This window comes from Electrophorus electricus, chromosome 7 (genome assembly GCF_041902795.1).
Source record: "Electrophorus electricus isolate QZ-2024a chromosome 7, ASM4190279v1, whole genome shotgun sequence".
Classification (NCBI taxonomy): domain Eukaryota; kingdom Metazoa; phylum Chordata; class Actinopteri; order Gymnotiformes; family Gymnotidae; genus Electrophorus; species Electrophorus electricus.
The window spans coordinates 25,550,001-25,569,013 of NC_137503.1; the positions used below are offsets into that span (position 1 = coordinate 25,550,001).

A 19,013-nucleotide genomic window follows, 5' to 3' on the forward strand; every position below is an offset into this window, starting at 1 on the left:
CACTGAGATTGAATACAATTTTTAAAGGCAATTTTAAGGGCAGGTTGAAGTGACTACATGTATAATAATCATTGGGCTGTATGCAATGTACCATAGGTGTACCGTGAAGAACTATGTTAAGTTCATGCCTTCGAGTCGGCTGTATGACTATCTCAAACGTGTGCTTGTGGAGTCTTTGTTCACTCTGTACAATGAATATTGAATGACTTACTGACAGGCTTGACAATCAATTTCAGTCAATTATGAGCAGGCACATGTAATTAGCTTAAGCCCGTGATTTATTCTCTCGATAGCGTTTTCCATGCTTTTCAGATTTATTTTTCATCAGTCGCACAATTAGTCAAAGTAGCTGTTTTTAAAATGTAATTTTCTATTAGGTGAATTTAACTTCAATTAATTTCTGAATTATTTCTGAACTAATTGGACTTTCATAGTCATTTCTTTTCTGTTTTGTCTCAGAAGAGCTTAATTAGACTAATCTTAAAGCGCATTCCTCCCTTCCTATTCTCTGCCTCCCTTTCTCTCTCTGTGTCACACAAAGATTGACTCTAATTAAGGTAATCCCTGCTTTCCCTTGCTCCGTATCTTCTGCTTACTCGCCCACTTTTATTATCTGTCTCCACTCGGGCTACATTGCTTTTTAAATCTGTCTTTGCCTATTTTCAGTTTGTCATCTCTCTCTCTCTCTCTCTCTCTCTCTCTCTCTCTCTCTCTCTCTCACACACACACACACACACACACACACACACACACACACCTTCATGTTAATCTTGTTGTGAATGACTTTACCATTTGGACACTTTCCTCCTGCAAATCCTGCCCATGTGATTGGTGTCTTAGAGAACCCCTGAATGTCTTACTGAAGTGTGTGTGTGGGGGGGGTGCTGGATTAGTGAGTAGAAGTCTACATCATGTCTACCTTGGCTCTCTCCAGAATCAGCTCTTTTTTAGGGAACCTTACAGGCCGAAGACTGAATTATAGAGCATATTCACCATCATTCACATTATAAATAACCAAACTTGACAATATTGACAGGAATTGTGAATTTCTTCACTTTCAGAACTGGAGAATTTCATCACTCTTTTATCACTTGTCTTAGCTCCTAAAAACCTGAATTATAAGCTTCTTGTCAGTTTGAATAGTTCTCGCTGATAATTGTGATTGTGTGTGTTGTATGCATCATTTCAATACCACCACTCTTCTGGACATCGATGCTTACATTTCAAATTCACATTAACACCTTTTATCTGTGTGCCTTGATGACCTTTGCTATCTTCCACTCCCCATGTTTGCTGGACAGAGGGAGCCTCCCCTAGTGGTGAGGGACCTGTTTGAGGACATTAAGGATGGAGTGATGCTACTGGCGCTTCTGGAAGTGCTGTCTGGACAAAAACTGGTAAAGCATTTCAAGTTATTCCACTGTGCTAATGCATACATTTCCAATTTTAGCATTTGGCAGGCACTCATGTCCACAGCAACTTATATTTATCAGTATGACAACATGTGCTCCCTGGAAATGTAGAGAGCACACACACTTTTACTACGTACTGTGGGGCCTCCAGATACAGATTGACAAAATGGTAATGGCTAACCAACTGGACAACAGAAGAGGGCCGTAGTGATAGATGTAGCGATCCCGAGAGACAGCGATATCAGCAACAAAGAACACGAAAAACTGTAGAAATACCACGGGCTGAAAGAGGGGCTAGAAAACACGTGGAATGTGAAGGCAACAGTGCTTCCCATGGTAATCAGAGCACTAGGGGCTGTGACCCCCAAACTAGAAGAGGGGCTCCAGCAGACCCCAGGAACAACATCTGAGATCTCTGTCCAGACGGGTGCAGTCCCAGGAGCAGCTATGATATTTTGCAGGTCCCTAAAGCTCCCAGGCCACTGGTAGATGACCCAAACTTGAGGGTAAAAGCAACCGCTCAGAGGAGGGCGAGTGGAGAATGTATTATATTTTATATATAGTAACTGCAGTATACTGTAGTAAAAGATATAGAGGAGGTCAAAATTGTAGTGAAGTACAGTGAAGGTTTCCAGAGAAAAAGGACGTGAGTATATGTATCAGAGCTCCTGTCAACACACACACACACACACATACACACACACACACACAAACAAACACACACACACACACACACACACACACACACACACACACACACACACACACACACACACTCATGCACATATTGTACCTTATGTACAATTTAGAACAAAAATAACCAACGTCCCAGTTGTCTAGACAAAATAGGCCAACTGTAATCAGACCTCCTCTCAAAAGCACACACACACACACACACACACACACACACACGATGAGGGTGGATCTGTAAGGCCTACATTGCTTCTTCATACAGTCACTAACATGATGCCAACCCAGTCCTTTCAGCTCCTGTTTGCCCCATTTGTTCTTAGTTTTTGTTCCTCTTCACATTTGTATGAAGAACTGATTTTACTACACAGCTGGGCTGCTTTGTTTCTCTTTATCACCAATTCCCCCTTTTCACACCCCCCCCCCAACCCCACCCTCTTCTCCTCCACCCCACCTGCCCTTCCGTGTGCTCCAGCCCTGTGAGCAAGGCTGCAAGTTACGGCGGATCCACTGGCTGGCCAACGTGGGAACGGCGCTGCACTTTCTGGAGGGCAGGAGGGTAAGCTCGCTCCCTACCCACAGTGCCCCGCTCAGGTGGAGCGCCTCAGGGTCAGAAACGCTTGGCTTGACCCACTGTGACCTCATCTCTTTTTGCCCCCATTCTTCCCTTTGATATCACTCCCTCGCTCTCTTTACCTATCTCTTGAGAGAGAGATGGATAGAAATGGAGAAACAGATGGGGAGAAAAAGGCAGACAGAGAAGAAAAGAGACTCCAGGGATGGAAAGGCAACAAGCCTCCTTTTTACATTTTAGATTTTAGAGTTCACTTCTGTCTATTGTCAGGAACACGATGCAGTCTGTCTGCATTGTATAAATTTCTCTAATGAATGGTACATCTGCGGTTGATGCATGGTAGCTCTGAGCTCCTGGGCTAGCCTAGATAAATCCAGAGGGTGTACAGATTGGCAGAGTGAAGCCATTTCTATTTATTCTGTCTAAACCTTTAGCCACGAGGCTGCGAAGCTCTGCCTTATAACTAACGCCTGTGATATTGCTCATACTGGCTGAACCTCTGATCCTGATTCCCATTTCAGTAACTCCATTTCCATAAAATGCTACACTCTCCAATCCGTGGGAAATACCCAGGCAAGATAAAGGTTATCAGAGCTGCCACGTCTTCCGTTACAGTGAACTGTCACAGGTTTCTATTGCGGCCACCAGTATCCCCCTCTCAGAGGAGTGTACTACACCGAAATTACATTTTAATCTGGCAGTCAGTCTGTAGCCCACACTGTAATCGCAGCGCCTACCTGTCAGCGGTACTGGAGTAAAGCCTGCGTTCTGCCTGCACAGCTGGCTACCTCTGTAGGAGGTGAGGAGTCATTTCTGAAGATGGCTGATTCTCTCTTAGCCACTGTGCTTGATCACATGTTATCATTCCTCACTTCTATCTCCACCTTCTCTTTATGTGCATCAGTGTCCCCGTTTGTGCCTGTGTGTGTGTGTGTGTGTGTGTGCGCGTGTGTGGGCGGTGTACATGGGTTTACTTGTACATAGAGTTGCCAGTTTATAAGGTGGACCTAATAAATAGCTGCAGCTAGACGACCAGGGCCTTTGACTGATGTATTTTTGCGTTCATCTCTCCGCATCTGTGCTTTTTTTTTCTTCCTAGTGGTGCTTTTCAGGAATGACCTGTTTCCTTTTTTTTTTTTTAAAAAAAGGAGGCGACATAACGCAGGCTGGATGCTGGAGTATGTACTGTAGCAAGCAGCTAATGCCTGCTAATACTAATGCCTTTGGTCAAAAGCAGGTCACTCGTGAAAGAGGCTGATAAAGGGTCACACAGCATACACGCGGTACATGTCTCTTAGCTGATTCAGAGTACAGTAATGGTGTGTGTGTGTGTGTGTGTGTGTGTGTGTGTATGTGTGTGTGTGTGTGTGTGTGTGTGTGTGTGTGTGTGTGTGTGTGTGTGTGTGTGTGTGTGTGTGTGCGTGTGATGTGCTTATGTGTTTGGTCCTGTGGTATTGCTGAAACAGCTTTGGCACTTACTGAACTGTGCTGTGCTTTTCATATATTTTAATAGTTTCTGTCTATATAGCATTATTGCTGTTTTTACATGCTGCAGCAGCAAAACTAGCTTGCCAGCTATTGAAATCCCAGTAATGTCAACAGGCTATCGTATGTTAGCAGCTGGTATGTTTTCTCAAATCAATATTTACTTCATTACATTAAGCAGCTCACACAGAATGGTGCTGACAAAGTAGCCTCCCCAAAACAACTCTTTACTTCTCTAAATTGGAAATGTTCAGTAAAGCAAACAAGTATAACGATATAGTTATTGGTTTGCCTGGCAACGCAGGGTTCGTTGATCTTCACTATTTGTGTGATTATAATATGACTGACACAAGTAGCAATGATTTAATACCCTCATTAACCCAGTGCTGCACTTGTGTGTTGAACTAATTTGCTAGATGGTGTAACTTGGCTGAAGTACTAGGTTCTTGTTGACACACAGCAAGATTTCTAAGACTTACAGTCTTCTAAAATGTCTATTTGGACAAAGTAGCTTCTTTATGTCTAATTTGCAGTGCATCTTTAGTTTATTTGTTAGTTAAAAATACAGTATATATCTTTGTTTTACTAAATACAGTATAAATCTCTGTCATTACTATTGCAGTACATATCTCTGTCATTACTAATATGGTATATATCTCGGTCATTAATAATAGAGTACAAATTTAGACTTTAATAAACATCGTTTAAGAAGGGTTTTACTTTTTCCACATTATTTTGCCAAAGTCTAAACATATCAGTGGGTTGTGGAGAACTAACAATGGGGGTACTATGCCAGAGTGGACTGTCTCATCAAAAACACAGTGTGCCCTTGTGGGGCCAACTGTGCATTTGTGTGTGTGTGTGTGTGTGTGTGTGTGTGTGTGTGTGTGTGTGTGTGTGGGTGTGTGCGTGTGTGTGTGTGTGTGTGTGTGGGTGGGTAGGTGTGGGTGTGTAGGTGTGTGTGTTTGGGTGGGTGTGTGGGTGTGTAGGTGTGAATGTAAGTATAATGGTTATCTGTGCTATCAGTGAAGGTGTTTCAGGTTGCCATGCTTACCACCTGTCACTCAGTTTTCAGGACGCTCGCCATCCATCACGGCTCTCCTTTGTTAACAGCATGTTATCTCTTCTCTCCTTCTCCCCCTCCGTCAATGTGGGAACACCCCATCTTCAGTCTGTTTACAGAGGATCTCCGGTCAGTAAAGCCCTTTGTGTGCGAGGTTTTAATATTGCCACTATCTCGATCACTATCAGGATTGCTCTTGCTGTAAAACGCGCAATGAATAAAGATGACGAATAAATCATGATGCAGTTTTATTAGTTTGCCGAAGCTCCTGGTGCTTCTGAGATGAAATGCGGAAAGTGTGCTTTCAAATATGTTTTTTGTGACAGATTAAACTGGTTAACATCAACACGACGGACGTCGTGGACGGCAGACCTTCTATTGTACTGGGGTTGATATGGACCATCATATTGTATTTCCAGGCAAGAGTGCTTAAAAAACACCTGTACATTTTGAAAAATAATATCAATAATAATAATAATAAGTGAGAAACCAAATAAATTTCCAATTACAGATGCACAATACATGAAGCGGTTAATCTTAATCATTCGAGTAAAGTATTGTTACACTACAATTGTTTAAATTGTCTTTAAAGTTGGATGTCAGATTTTTATAGCAATAAGAATCTGGGCCCTTTTCCCACTTTCCGGTGCCAGATAGAGGAGCTCACCAGCAGCCTGCCGTCTCAGAGAGGAGAAACTAGCAGCACCTCCTCAGTGGACAGCTCCAACAGCACCGAGGCAGCCAGCCCGCCCGTCAAACGCAAGCCCCGCCTATCCTTTCAGGGAGGGGCCAAGAAAGCCCTGCTCAAATGGGTTCAGAGAACAGCTACTAAGTAAGAACGTTAAGCAGGCGTTTCCCTCCTTCCGCCTTTTCTGTTTTGTCTTGGTTAAAAAGCGCAAATGTTCCACGGCAGCTGCGCCGGATGCAGTCCCTCGCGTGCTAATCAAGCAAACTGTTGAAGTAAACGAGCCACTTTTACATTCATATTTGTGTCACTCAGGGACCAACTGCACAAGCTGCGTCTGTAAAACACTGAGTATGTTCCTACGACTGCAGGGGCGGGGCGGGCTGCCCCTGCGGTGCCGTCGCTTTTGACCGTGCGTGTGTGGGTTTTCAGGAGGCTGGGGCTGGACGTCAGGGACTTCGGGCCAAGCTGGCGCTCCGGCGTGGCCTTCCATGCCATCATCTTCGCCCTGCGCCCCCAGCTGGTCGACATGGAGCGCGTGTGGAACAGCCCGAACAGAGCCAACCTGGAGGAGGCCTTCACGCTGGCCGAGAGGGAGCTGGGGATCCCACGGCTTCTCGACCCCGAGGGTGAACACCGAACCGCCAGCACACTTCATTTCTACAGGATCGGCTGCTGGATTCATCGTCCACAGCGCAATTTTATCTCACTGCAATATAACGGACGGGCCAGATGTTATATTTGTAATAATTCCGTATGAGTGAAAAAAAAAGTGAAAGTGAAATATACTGCCTGGCCAAAAAAAAGGTCACATACTCTAATATTTCGTTGGACCGCCATTAGCTTTGATTACGGCACGTGTTCACTGTGGCATCATTTCCACAAGCTTCTGCAATGTCACGACATTTATATCTGGCCAGAGTTGCATTAATTGTTCCCCAAGATCTTGTACTGATGATGTGAGATTTGGACCACTGCGCAAAGTCTTCTACAGCACATCCTAAAGATTCTCAATGGGGTTCAGGTGGTGGCCAATCCATGTGTGAAAATGATGTCTCATGCTCCCTGAACCACTCTTTCACAATTTGAGCCAGATGAATCCTGGCATTGTCATCTTGGAATATGCCCGTGCCATTAGGGAAGGAAAAATCCATTGATGGAATAATCTGGTCGTTCAGTATATTCAGGTAGTCAGCTGACCTCATTCTTTGGGCACACAACGTTGCTGAACCTAGACCTGACCAACTGCAGCAACCCCAGATCATAGCACTGCCCCCACAGGCTTGTATGGTAGGCACTAGGCATGATGGGTGCATCACTTCAGCTACCTCTCTTCTTACCCTGATGCGCCCATCACTCTGGAACAAGGTAAATCTGGACTCATCAGACCACATGAACTTCTTCCATTGCTCCAGAGTCCAATCTTTATGCTCCCTAGCAAATTGAAGCATTTTTTGCTGGTTAGCCTCACTGACAAGTGGTTTTCTTAAGGCTACACAGCTGTTTAGTCCCAATCCCTTGAGTTCCCGTCGCATTGTGCGTGTGGAAATACTCTTACTTTCACTATTAAACATATCCCTGAGTTCTACTGTTGTTTCTCTACGATTTGATTTCACCACACGTTTAAGTGATCGCCGATCACGATCATTTGAGATTTTTTCCAACAACATTCCTTCCTCGAAGATATTGTTTCCCCATTGTTACTTCCACTTTTTAATAATGCGTTGGACAATTCTTAACTCAATTTTAGTAGTTTCAGCAAACTCCTCTGCTTGATGCATGCCAATAATTTGACCCATCTATTTGACCCATCTTTTCCACAACCACAGGATGTGTCTTTCAACATGGTTGTTTAACAAATGAGAAGCTACTCACTGTATCAGCTAGGGATAAATAACTTGTTGCCAGCTGAAACATAATCACCCATGCAGTAATTATCCAGTGGGAGGCTCTTACCTATTTGCTTAGTTAAATCCAGGTGGTGACCTTTTTTTTGGCCAGGCAGTGTATCTGTGAGCTGTATACATTTCCTCTGTAATGGAACAGGGTGGACTCATCATTTGATAGGCAGCTCCACATATTAACCCTATTACTTAGTTAATGCCAACTTGGTATGTTTTCTTTGTGGCTGGTGCCACAATTTCAACAAAAATCAAATTCCAATAAAACCTGGGCTTAGAAAATGTAAATGCAGGTTTGCTTGATTACTGGACATGTTTGGATATGCAGAGATTCTGTCTCCTGCCCCCTGTGATGTTTAGATGTGGACGTTGATAAGCCAGACGAACGGTCCATTATGACATATGTGGCTCAGTTCCTGAAGCATCACCCAGACCCCCAGGAGACAGAAACGGCGGGGCAGCAGGACGAGGTAACATCTCCCTCACTGTCCAGAACATACACGTCAGCCACTTCGCATTTGTTCGTCCCTCTGTACCCCTGTAACACGTATTCTCACCTCATCACTCCCTGTACCCCTGTAACACGTACTCTCAGCTCATCACTCATCACACCCCGTACCCCTGTAACACGTACTCTCACCTCATCACTCATCACTACTCATACCCCTGTAACACGTACTGTCACCTCATCACTCATCACTCCCTGTACCCCTGTAACACATACTCTCAGCTCATCACTCATCACTCCCCGTACCCCTGTAACACGTACTCTCACCTCATCACTCATCACTACTCATACCCCGTAACATGTACTGTCAACTCATACCCCTGTAACACGTACTCTCACCTCACCACTCATCACTACTCATACCCCTGTAACACGTACTCTCACCTCATCACTCATCACTCCCCGTACCCCTGTAACACGAACTCTCACCTCATCACTCATCACTACTCATATCCCTGTAACACGTACTCTCACCTCATCACTCATCACTCCCCGTACCCTTGTAACACGAACTCTCACCTCATCACTCATCACTACTCATACCCCGTAACACATACTGTCAACTCATACCCCTGTAACACGTACTCTCACCTCATCACTCATCACTACTCATACCCCTGTAACACGTACTCTCACCTCATCACTCATCACTACTCATACCCCTGTAACACGTACTGTCAACTCATACCCCTGTAACATGTACTCTCACCTTATCACTCATCACTACTCATACCCCTGTAACACGTACTCTCACCTCATCACTCATCACTACTCATACCCCTGTAACACGTACTGTCAACTCATACCCCTGTAACACGTACTGTCATCTCATACCCCTGTAACATGTACTCTCACCTTATCACTCATCACTACTCATACCCCTGTAACACGTACTCTCATCTCATCACTCATCAGTACTCATACCCCTGTTACATGAATTCTCACTTCATCACTCATCACTACTCATACCCCTGTAACACGTACTCATCACTCATCACTCCCGTAACATGGTGTTTCATCCCTGACCATCTTTGTTACTTCTCTCTCACTCTATCTCTCTCTCTCTCTCTCTCTCTCTCTCTCTCTCCATCCCTTGCTGACTCTCTCTCTCTTCATCCCTCTCTCCTCTAATAATGCGATGTCCTTTTTTGTTGGGCTTGCCCGTGCTCTGAAGTTCTCTCCTGCTCCTCAAGCCATCGGGGAAATGTTCAGAGGGAGGCTGACCCAGTCCGGTAATGTCTGCCGGTCATTTCCAGCACCCGGGAGCACGCCGTTTTGCCGTCTTCTACTGCAGCTCAAATTGCTTTCGTGTTCTGTGGAAATTTATTGTCATAACATGCAAAAAAAAAAAAAAAAATGACTGCAACATGCGGCAGAACAGATAATATACATATTCTTCATGAATATAATTTGAATGCTGTAGTATGCATTGTGCTGAAATTCCCAGGATGTTGTAGGGCTCTGGGTTCTGCCGTTCCTATTACCATTACATTAGAGCCGAAACTCTGGCTCGCATTTGCATCACAATGCCGCCCCTTGGGTTGCTGCTAGTGGCTGACATTGACAGTCTGATGATAAGCCTCAGCAGGCCTCAGTAAAGCAGGTCTTATACCAGGTTATGCTGACTCTGCATCCTGCCCTCAGTACTCAGTACTCAGTACTCAGTACTCCTTCTGCTCCTACCTTCTGAAGCTGCTCCGTGTCATTAAAGGGCCGTGACTAATGGCGCCGTCACCGTTCTTTAATCCTAATTAAGTTAAATGGGGAATTTAATTGGTATGGGGGGAAAGAGAGAGATGAAATCTAAACGGGGTCATGGGGTCATCATTCTCACCAGAGGTATTACCTCGCCAACACCTAGATCTGAAACCAAGCTGTCCGCCCACGTGAGAGAAGACACGCGGCTTCGTCCCAACAGGTTCAGGTTCGACAGAACAATGGCCGGCGCCGTTCACAGGAAATGTCAACTTGTGTAAAATGATGATCTCCCCCACGGTGATGTATTTTTGGCTCCCCCGCTGAGTGGTTCAGGGCAGATGCACACAATGAAGGGGAAGAATACCGCACTCAGGGGGGGGGTGTCTCTCTGAGGCTTTAAATGTGCCTAAACTCTTAGCCTGTGTTTCGACTGCCTGCTGTAATTGCTTCCTGAGCCCGGGTCTTAGACTGTAATAATTGACTCCCAGTAAGGTGTGAGCAGGTTTAGACTCAATGTAAACATATTTATATTTGTTTATTATTTCTGCTCCTTTAAATGCGTGCAGAGTAATTTTGTAGCTAATGTGTAAAGAATGGGGGATAATATTAATACGTGGCATCCACAGAATTTTAAATGAGTGTGAAAGGTTTTTTGTTAACGCATGGTCTCTCCCTCTCTCTCTCTCTCTCTCTCTCTCTCTCTCTCTCTCTCTCCCCCTCCCTCCCAGCAGGAGCAGAGAAAGACCCTGAGGGAGTTGAAGGTGTGGGTTGAACAGTTAGAGAGAGACTGTGCACAGGCGCAGAGGGAAAAGGGAGACCTCGGTCAGTTGTACCAGGTAAACCAGGACGCATCCTTCTTCATCAGCCAGCAACCCCCGCCCAGTCCACCAATTCAGGCCGCTGACGAGGCGCTCCGCAGGGGGTCACGCCCTAAAGTCCTGTGGGAATACCCACAGTGATGTAAGGGGCGCGACCAAAAAAACGCCCCCAGTAACTCTGCAGACATTTGGCTCCAAAAAGAGTTCAGGAACATATGAAGAGGCTGGCGAAAGCTAGCACTGCTTTTGATACGGAGACCCGAGCACAGACGTTCTCATTATGTCCATAATTATGAGCACACAACACACACAGCACTACTCAGACAGCTGCTGGTGTGCGCGGCCAATCTGTCCGTGATCGGAAGCAGCCCACAGAAACGGTTCATATTTGGAGAGCGTTTACGTGGAGACGGAAGGGAGAAAAGAAAGGCCAGGGGGAAGGTGTGCTTGGGTGGTTGGTCAGCACCCGGGCAGCCCCGTGTGCCTTGGGCATCTGACACTTACTCTTGTTCTTCCGTCCTTTTGAAATGTATTTTTGCGATTTCACTCTCACTTACGGAACACAGCAACATATCAAGGTCCCTTTTAACTACTTTTCTGATCTCATTCCCACTTTCTTTTTGACTTTTCTTTTTGTCATTCCTGCTCCTTGTTTCTTGTTCTCTCTCTCTCTCTCTCTCTCTCTCTCTCTCTCTCACACTCCCTCGTTCTCACTTCAGTGCTTTAAGCGCTACCGTGTGCAGTATGAGCTGAGGAGGAGACAGGTGGAAACATGCATGCAGTCCATGCAGAAGGGTGGCATACTGACTTCAGATCAAGCCCTGGTTAAGCAGGCCTGGGAGAGACTGTCTGCTAGGGTGAGACACACACACACACACACACACAGGCACGCACCCAGATTCTACACATGCGCAAAAATAACCCACACGTTCTTTGCAGCTCCTGGACTGGCATCTGCAGTTGGATGGTGCTTTGCCCAACCCTCTGGGTGAGGCAGCTCTGTGGCTCCACCAGGTGGAGAGGATTTTAACGGAGGAGCTTCTCCCCAGGCAGACGCACGATGACACCGCCGCTGCCGTCCACAAAACCCAGCAGCGGCATAAGGTACACGGGGAGCAGGCGCGCGCCCTGCAGCCCAGCATGCGCCAGGGGGTGAAGGAGGTGCAGAGAGGCTATCAGGGCCTGGGGTGACCAGGGTGACTTTGTTCCTGTAGGAGGTTCTTGGGCAACTTGAAATGCACCAGCAGACATTCCAGGGTCTCCACAGAGACGCGAGCGTTGGTGGTGCTCGTGTTCCTGAGGATCAGCTTCAGGACCTGGCAGAGAGGTGTGTTGGGACAGGGGGGACCACATGGCTTGTCTTTAATCAAAGTTGTTCTAAACAAAGCTATTTTTAAAATCCCCAATGAGGACAACACACGTTTCGAATGAATATCAGCCTGTGGCAGGCAGGGGTCTTCAGTAGCTGGTTTTAAACACATAGGTTTTACTGGCTAAAAGCAGTAAAGTCAGGATAAAATAATTGCATCACACTCACTGACTAATGCTGTCCAACGCCTCCCAGATTCAACTACATAGCTACAGCCTCGCACGCTCATTTGAGCAAACTGGAATTCTGGGAGTTGAAGTACCGTATGCTGGCTTTTCTGTCACTGGGCGAGTCCAAGCTAAAATCCTGGATCATCAAATATGGACGGCAGGAGACGGCAGAGCATCTGCTGCAAGACTACGTGGTGAGTGTAGAGACATGTATGCACCATCTGCTGCACTTAGAAATGCTGTGGTACGATGAGAACTAATGTTTCTGAACGCCACAGTGCGCTTCTCACGTGCGCGCTCCCACTGCTCCATTTCTCTTAATCCAATCCCGTCTCAGGTCAGCAGAGGGGTTAGTTACGTTGGCTCTTTTTTTAATTAAACCTCTGTCCTGTGTGTGTTTTACTAGTTGTTTGTGGAACGTCAGCAGTTCTTCCAGAAATACGACTCCGTCTGCGAGGCGCTGAAGCACGCCGCCGCACTCTACATAAACGCCGACAGCTCAGGTGAGACTGGCGGCCAGTGGTCCTTAAACAGTCAGAGTCCCGTGAAAGTTCAGGGCTGAGCTCCGTACAGAACACAAGAATTAGTGTCTCTTCTCTGTCTTCCGTCCATATTTGCAGAATGAATGGTGTCAAAAGCAGGCCTGAAACTGCTTTCAGAGTATAAATTTGATGTGCTCTGAAGTTCATAATGCAGAAACATCCCCATGAACTACACAGGATAATGGAATTCACTTTCATTTATTTTAGATCAATGTGTTCTCCATTCACCATCGCTCTGTCAATCAGTCAATCAGTCTACACCCGTATCACTCTCTCTCTCTCTCTCTCTCTCTCTCTCTCTCTCACTCTCCTTCTCTTTCTCACTCTCTCTCTCTAGCTTTCCCTGCTTGGCTCTCTCTCCTCAGGCTACTGGTAAATGAGGTTTTCCCAGGCACAGTATTCAGGGGGGAATTCCACTCCATTAGTGGAGATATTCTAATTGGGTCTTCTCAAGGCCATGCTAACATGTTGCACTCACCGTGCCTCTGGCAGTGGGCGGGCTTTCTCCCCTCTCCGCTGTGATTGGTGCATGTTGAAATCATGAGCCCCACATGAGCTTTAAAACATAAAAGATGATTTGGGTTTTTGTTACTTTAATTTATGGTATCAAAATTGAAATATGTATCATATTTCTTCCATGTTTTACATATCTCCATATAACACTGCTGTTTTATAACGCACTATATTTTATTCCATTGTAAGACTCTGCTCTGAATATAAGGATCTAAAATGTTTGTGTGTGTGTGTGTGGGTGTGTGTGTGTGTGTGTGTGGGTGTGTGTGTGTGTGTGTGTGCGTGTGTGTGTGGGTGGGTGTGTGTGTGTGTGTGTGTGTGTGTGTGTGCGTGTGTGTGTGGGTGGGTGTAGTCGAGGAGGGCGTGAGGCGGTTCCTGAGGGATGTAGCAGATCAGTGGAGGAGTCTGTCGGTGGAGGTGCGCAGCGTTCGGTCCATGCTGGAGGAGGTGCATGGCAACTGGGACAAATACACCAGCAGTGTGTGCTCACTACAGGTCTGGCTGGAGGATGGCCAGGGAGCTCTCCGACAGCCTGAGAACACCAAACGAGTGAGAACACTCACACACACGCACAATAAACCAACTCACAGTGTCATAAATGTATACCAACTACTCTCAAATACACTAACATTACACCCACACAGACATACGTATAATAGCCTCCGCACACTGGGAACGGTAATTCCTCATCCTGGCTGTTATCCAAGATCACCCTGATCTGCTAACATGAAACCAAAATGTTCATATATTATTGATATATCACTGGTACATAAATCTCTCTCACTCTCTCTCACTCTCTCTCACTCTCTCTCACTCTCTCTCCCTGTCATATACAACCTCTGCAGGAGTTCTTCAAGACTCTCCCACACTGGATGGAGCAGCATGCCATCATGAACGATGCAGGAAACTTCCTCATTGAGACGTGTGATGAAACAGTGTCCCGTGACATAAAGCACCAGTTGCTTCTCCTCAATGGCAGATGGCGAGATCTGTTCAGCAAAGCCAGACAGGTATATGCATGACCATCTTCTTAAATATTCTTCTTATAACTCTGAATACTCTGAAAAGTCATTCATTATGGAAACTATAACCTCTCGATTTGTAAGCTTCTACTGGAATCTCGCTAGGTTAGGAAACGGACACTTTTTAGCTTGAAGGCCAACATCTAGACCATCTTGTGTAGATTTCTGAATAACTTAGTCATTAGTCATTAGTGTTAGTCGTTGTTGCGTTTAAAGTAAAAGCAACCCTTTCTGCTCCCGACAGTATGCCCGTGTCAATGAGACTCACTCTCAGAGTGAGAAGGAACAGAAGGAGGCTACTACGGCTCTCAAAGACTTTCTAGAAGCATCTATGGCCAAACTTACCTCCCTTGTGCAGGTGTCGCTGCCTGACGTCAGAACCTTCATGCAGGATGTGGAGGTAAAGGTGTAGCTCCTGAATTCAAGTCTTTTTAGAAGGAGATTGTGTTTTCTTGCCAATAACACTTATTAACCCACTCACTTATCCCTTTTTACCATGCAGGAGATCATGGACAGGCTCCCAGCCATTGAGGCCCAGTATAAGACGGCTGCCCGCTCTGTCCAGCTCCGGTCCGGAGTCAGTGGCGATGGTTCTGAAGCGCTCTCGGCGGTGGCAAAGATTAAAGGGCTGCTGCATAAGGTGGAACAGTTTATTTCTAGATTCTTCTAACATATCAGTCAGAAATGTGCTTACTTGAAAAACAAAGCAACAATAAAGGCTTTTGAATAATATCAGTGGCCAGTTAGAAAACAGTATGTGCATTTAGCCGCTCTACTGTCTGTTAGGAAACTCAGAGTCAGTCCTGTGGCAGCTGCTACGCTGGTGTATGGGGTAGAACACAAGTTACTGTCACTCACCATGTATGGAGCCAGCTATCACCCTCCAGACCCAGAAACCGACTGAGGAGCTTCCCCTTGGAAACTCCATTTACTCCATTATTTAATATTGAAATATTGGCATACATTCAAAACAAGACAGTAAGACATTTACAAAGCATTATTGCATGTTTTATTTTTAAATGAATGAAATAAGGTAAGTTTAAATAAAGCATACTTAGCATTTTTATTTAATTTTAATGTAAAAGTAAAAAATTAAATAATTGAATGCAAAAAAATGGGAAAATGGCTGATATATGGTTTTTTTGTTTCAAGTTTCAAGTTTGGTTTATTTGTCACGTACATAGTCATACACGGTATAACTCGCAGTGAAATGGTTTTGTGAGTGCTCTGTCCAAGCAGAGAAAAGAAACAGGAAAAAAAATATATATATAAAATTATATATATATTTTTTTATTATTATTATTATATATATATATATATATATATATATATATATATATATATATATATATATATATAAGGAAAAAACAAAACAAAACAACAAAATATATATATATATATATATATATATATATATATATATTTTAAAAAAACATATATATATATATATATATATATATATAAGGAAAAAACAAAACTAAACAACAAAATATATATATATATATATATATATTTAAAAAAAACATATATATATATATATATATATATATATATATATATATATATATATATGTATATATATATATATAAAAGGGAAAATATATATATATATTATATATACAAAAATATATATAACAATGTATGTACAATATATGTATAATATGCATATATACACAATGTACAATGTATATATGGATGTATGTATATGTACACAATGTAATGTGTGTGTGTGTGTGTGTGTGTGTTTGTACTCACTCAGATGAAGGAGAAGTGTCCGGGGGTTCTGAAAGAGTGTCAGACTATGCTGCCATTACTGGAGGAGCTGGAGAGACAGATCTCTGCCTTCTACCAGACTGCAGAGCGTACCGGCCACATCATCACGCAGCCGCACGACCAGCACAAGAACCAGGTGAGCGCGTGATGGGAGCTCTGGGAGCTCTGGGAGCTCTGGGAGGCGTGCATCACAGCCCCAGACCCGAGACATGGCCGGGGGAAGAGAAGAGTCACGACAATGATGCAGATGTGAAGTTTAGTGAGCAAAACCTGGATAACGCGCTGCGTTAATGAAGGATTATTAGTGATGCTAAATGTGTCTGTGGTATAATGTGTGTGTGTGTGTGTGTGTGTGTGTGTGTGTCTCCACAAGGAGCTACTGGCCCAGCAGCAGAGCTGTAAGCGGTGTGTGTGCGCAGTGGAGCGCAGTTACCTGGCCCTGCAGAGGGCTCTGTGCTGCACTAAAAACCTCTACAACTTTGACCCATCGCTTCTGCAAAACAGGGTCACCGAGCTCCAGACCACTGCACAGGTCAGCCCACAGTCCCTGGCCTGTTTCCTCTCTGCGATAGCGCGTAGCTATCACGCTACCACGGCACACATGCTGGTCATGGTCCCCTTCAGGGCTTACTCATATGCTAGACAAATTTAGCAGTTTATTTTTTTACATTCTGTTAGAGTCTCAGTCAGAGATCACCATAACAATAAATAGTTTAAACAATGAAAACCATATAGGTATTTAGTTGCACAGCTGTCTTTGAGTAAACCTGGAGAACTAGGGACCTAGACTCTAAATCCAGTCCTGGAGACTTGATCAGCACAGCTTACTCTGAACGGGGAGGAGGGGCTTTCACCCGCTCCGCTGGGGGCTGTGGGCACAGGGGGTCAGGAGCTCTGAAGCAGTGCCCGTGTCCCGCCTGCAGGCCCTCATCCAGGAGGCACTGGAGTGGAGGAGGGTGGCGGAAGCCGACGGAAACCTCACCCGGAGGTTCGAGGAGTCCCGTGCCGAGCTGGAGAAGGTCCTGCAGGTGGGGCAGGCGTGTCTGAAGGAGCACGGGGACCCGGCCAAGCTCTTCAGCAAGCACAGCGTACGTCACACAGCCTCGCGCTGACCGCTTATGTATGCGCACATCTGTTTTTCAATCTCTAGTTTGTTTCTCTGCATATGATTACTGTCAGTGAAACGATGTCATTTAAAAAGCATCGTACCATGCCTTTGTCAGCAACATACTGAGATGTGTGTACAGATGTCAGGGGTGGTCAGGGGCTCCTCATTATCCAGTGTTTCCCCGTAGTCTGTCAGTGATGTTAAGAGCAGCGTGCTTTTCTGCTTAGGATTTTTTTGGCCGGTTGGACCAGCGAGTTTTGAATGCCTATCTGAAGGCATGTGATGAGCTCACTGACATCTTACCTGAGGAGGAACAGGAAGGCCTCCAGGAGTCTGTCAGGAAGTTGCACAAACAGTGGAAGGTCAGTGCGGTGCCGGCCGCATCACAAAACAGCTCACTCTTCTCCCTAATTTATCTGGCAGGGCTGGCTCGGGTCAGCGCTGGACATTTAAACCTCTGCGGTGTGTATTTGCCTGTCACCAGGATATACAGGCTGAAGCCCCCGCACACCTTTTGAGGCTGAAAGCAGAAGCGGAGCGGCGCAGAGTGATGACATCACTGCAGGAGTGCAGGGCGGAGCTGAAGAGAGAGGACAAGGCCCTGGTCACAGTGGGCAGCGAGAGAGTGATCGGAGAGCACAGGGTGGGTCTGGGCGAATAGCAAGAGAGAGGGATCCCAGAACGAGTAGAAAGCGGGAACAACGGCGGTGAATGAGGGGGAAAAAAATGAGGGAACCACGAGGCAGCGAAACCAGTCAGATGGTAGAGGAAAGTGCTCATTCTGGGAGGAGGTTAGAGGCATGCCAGTGATGAGACGGAGTCAGGACAGTGATGAGACGGAGTCAGGACAGTGATGAGACGGAGCCAGGACAGTGATGAGACAGAATCAGGACAGTGATGAGACGGAATCAGGACAGTGATGAGACGGAGCCAGGACAGTGATGAGACGGAGCCAGGACAGTGATGAGACGGAATCAGGACAGTGATGAGACGGAGCCAGGACAGTGATGAGACGGAGTCAGGACAGTGATGAGACGGAATCAGGACAGTGATGAGACGGAGCCAGGACAGTGATGAGACAGAATCAGGACAGTGATGAGACGGAGTCAGGACAGTGATGAGACGGAGCCAGGACAGTGATGAGACGGAGTCAGGACAGTGATGAGACGGAGCCAGGACAGTGATGAGACGGAGCCAGGACAGTGATGAGACGGAGTCAGGACAGTGATGAGACGGAGTCAGGACAGTGATGAGACGGAGCCAGGACAGTGATGAGACGGAATCAGGACAGTGATGAGACGGAGTCAGGACAGTGATGAGACGGCGCTCAAACAAGCATTTATCAAAGATCCGTGATGTGTCAGCACCAGTCATTTTTCTGAATGCCAATGTGTTTGCATCCTCAGGCCTTTTTCAGGCAGAAGGACCCCTTCTTAGTGTGCGAGCGGAGAATAATAACTATGGAACAGCTCTGCCAGAAACTTCCGGAAAATGATCCAATGCAAAAAGCACTGCTAGAGACCAGAGGTCATCTGTCAGAGGTCAAAGGCGATGTGGAATGTGCTCTTGTGAGACTCCAGCAGCACCCAGACAAATGGAGGCAGTGGCATGCCAGGTAAGGAGTGTACAGTGTAGGGTTGTTACCGCCTGCGGATGCGACGTGGACGATAATGGGACTAGAT

General features: G+C 45.7%; 1 protein-coding gene across 13 annotated transcripts in view; it reads left to right on the forward strand.

The window, feature by feature from the left end:
- The window catches only part of syne1a (spectrin repeat containing, nuclear envelope 1a), a 117,319-nt gene that overhangs the window by 19,274 nt on the left and 79,032 nt on the right, over positions 1–19,013 (forward strand). For 11 of the 13 annotated variants that reach the window (XM_081717014.1, XM_081717012.1, XM_081717009.1 and 8 more), the window contains exons 3-25: positions 1,302–1,397; positions 2,578–2,661; positions 5,333–5,353; positions 5,551–5,643; positions 5,878–6,056; positions 6,342–6,538; positions 8,171–8,280; positions 10,745–10,852; positions 11,554–11,691; positions 11,774–11,938; positions 12,049–12,161; positions 12,399–12,567; positions 12,780–12,876; positions 13,781–13,977; positions 14,274–14,438; positions 14,695–14,850; positions 14,953–15,090; positions 16,210–16,359; positions 16,597–16,755; positions 17,147–17,311; positions 17,559–17,693; positions 17,816–17,974; positions 18,738–18,946. In XM_081717014.1, coding sequence (XP_081573140.1) covers positions 1,302–1,397; positions 2,578–2,661; positions 5,333–5,353; positions 5,551–5,643; positions 5,878–6,056; positions 6,342–6,538; positions 8,171–8,280; positions 10,745–10,852; positions 11,554–11,691; positions 11,774–11,938; positions 12,049–12,161; positions 12,399–12,567; positions 12,780–12,876; positions 13,781–13,977; positions 14,274–14,438; positions 14,695–14,850; positions 14,953–15,090; positions 16,210–16,359; positions 16,597–16,755; positions 17,147–17,311; positions 17,559–17,693; positions 17,816–17,974; positions 18,738–18,946 — 3,203 coding nt within the window. The remainder of the gene's footprint in view (positions 1–1,301; positions 1,398–2,577; positions 2,662–5,332; positions 5,354–5,550; positions 5,644–5,877; positions 6,057–6,341; positions 6,539–8,170; positions 8,281–10,744; positions 10,853–11,553; positions 11,692–11,773; positions 11,939–12,048; positions 12,162–12,398; positions 12,568–12,779; positions 12,877–13,780; positions 13,978–14,273; positions 14,439–14,694; positions 14,851–14,952; positions 15,091–16,209; positions 16,360–16,596; positions 16,756–17,146; positions 17,312–17,558; positions 17,694–17,815; positions 17,975–18,737; positions 18,947–19,013) is intronic. The other 2 variants (XM_081717010.1, XM_081717016.1) reach the window with 2 other exon arrangements.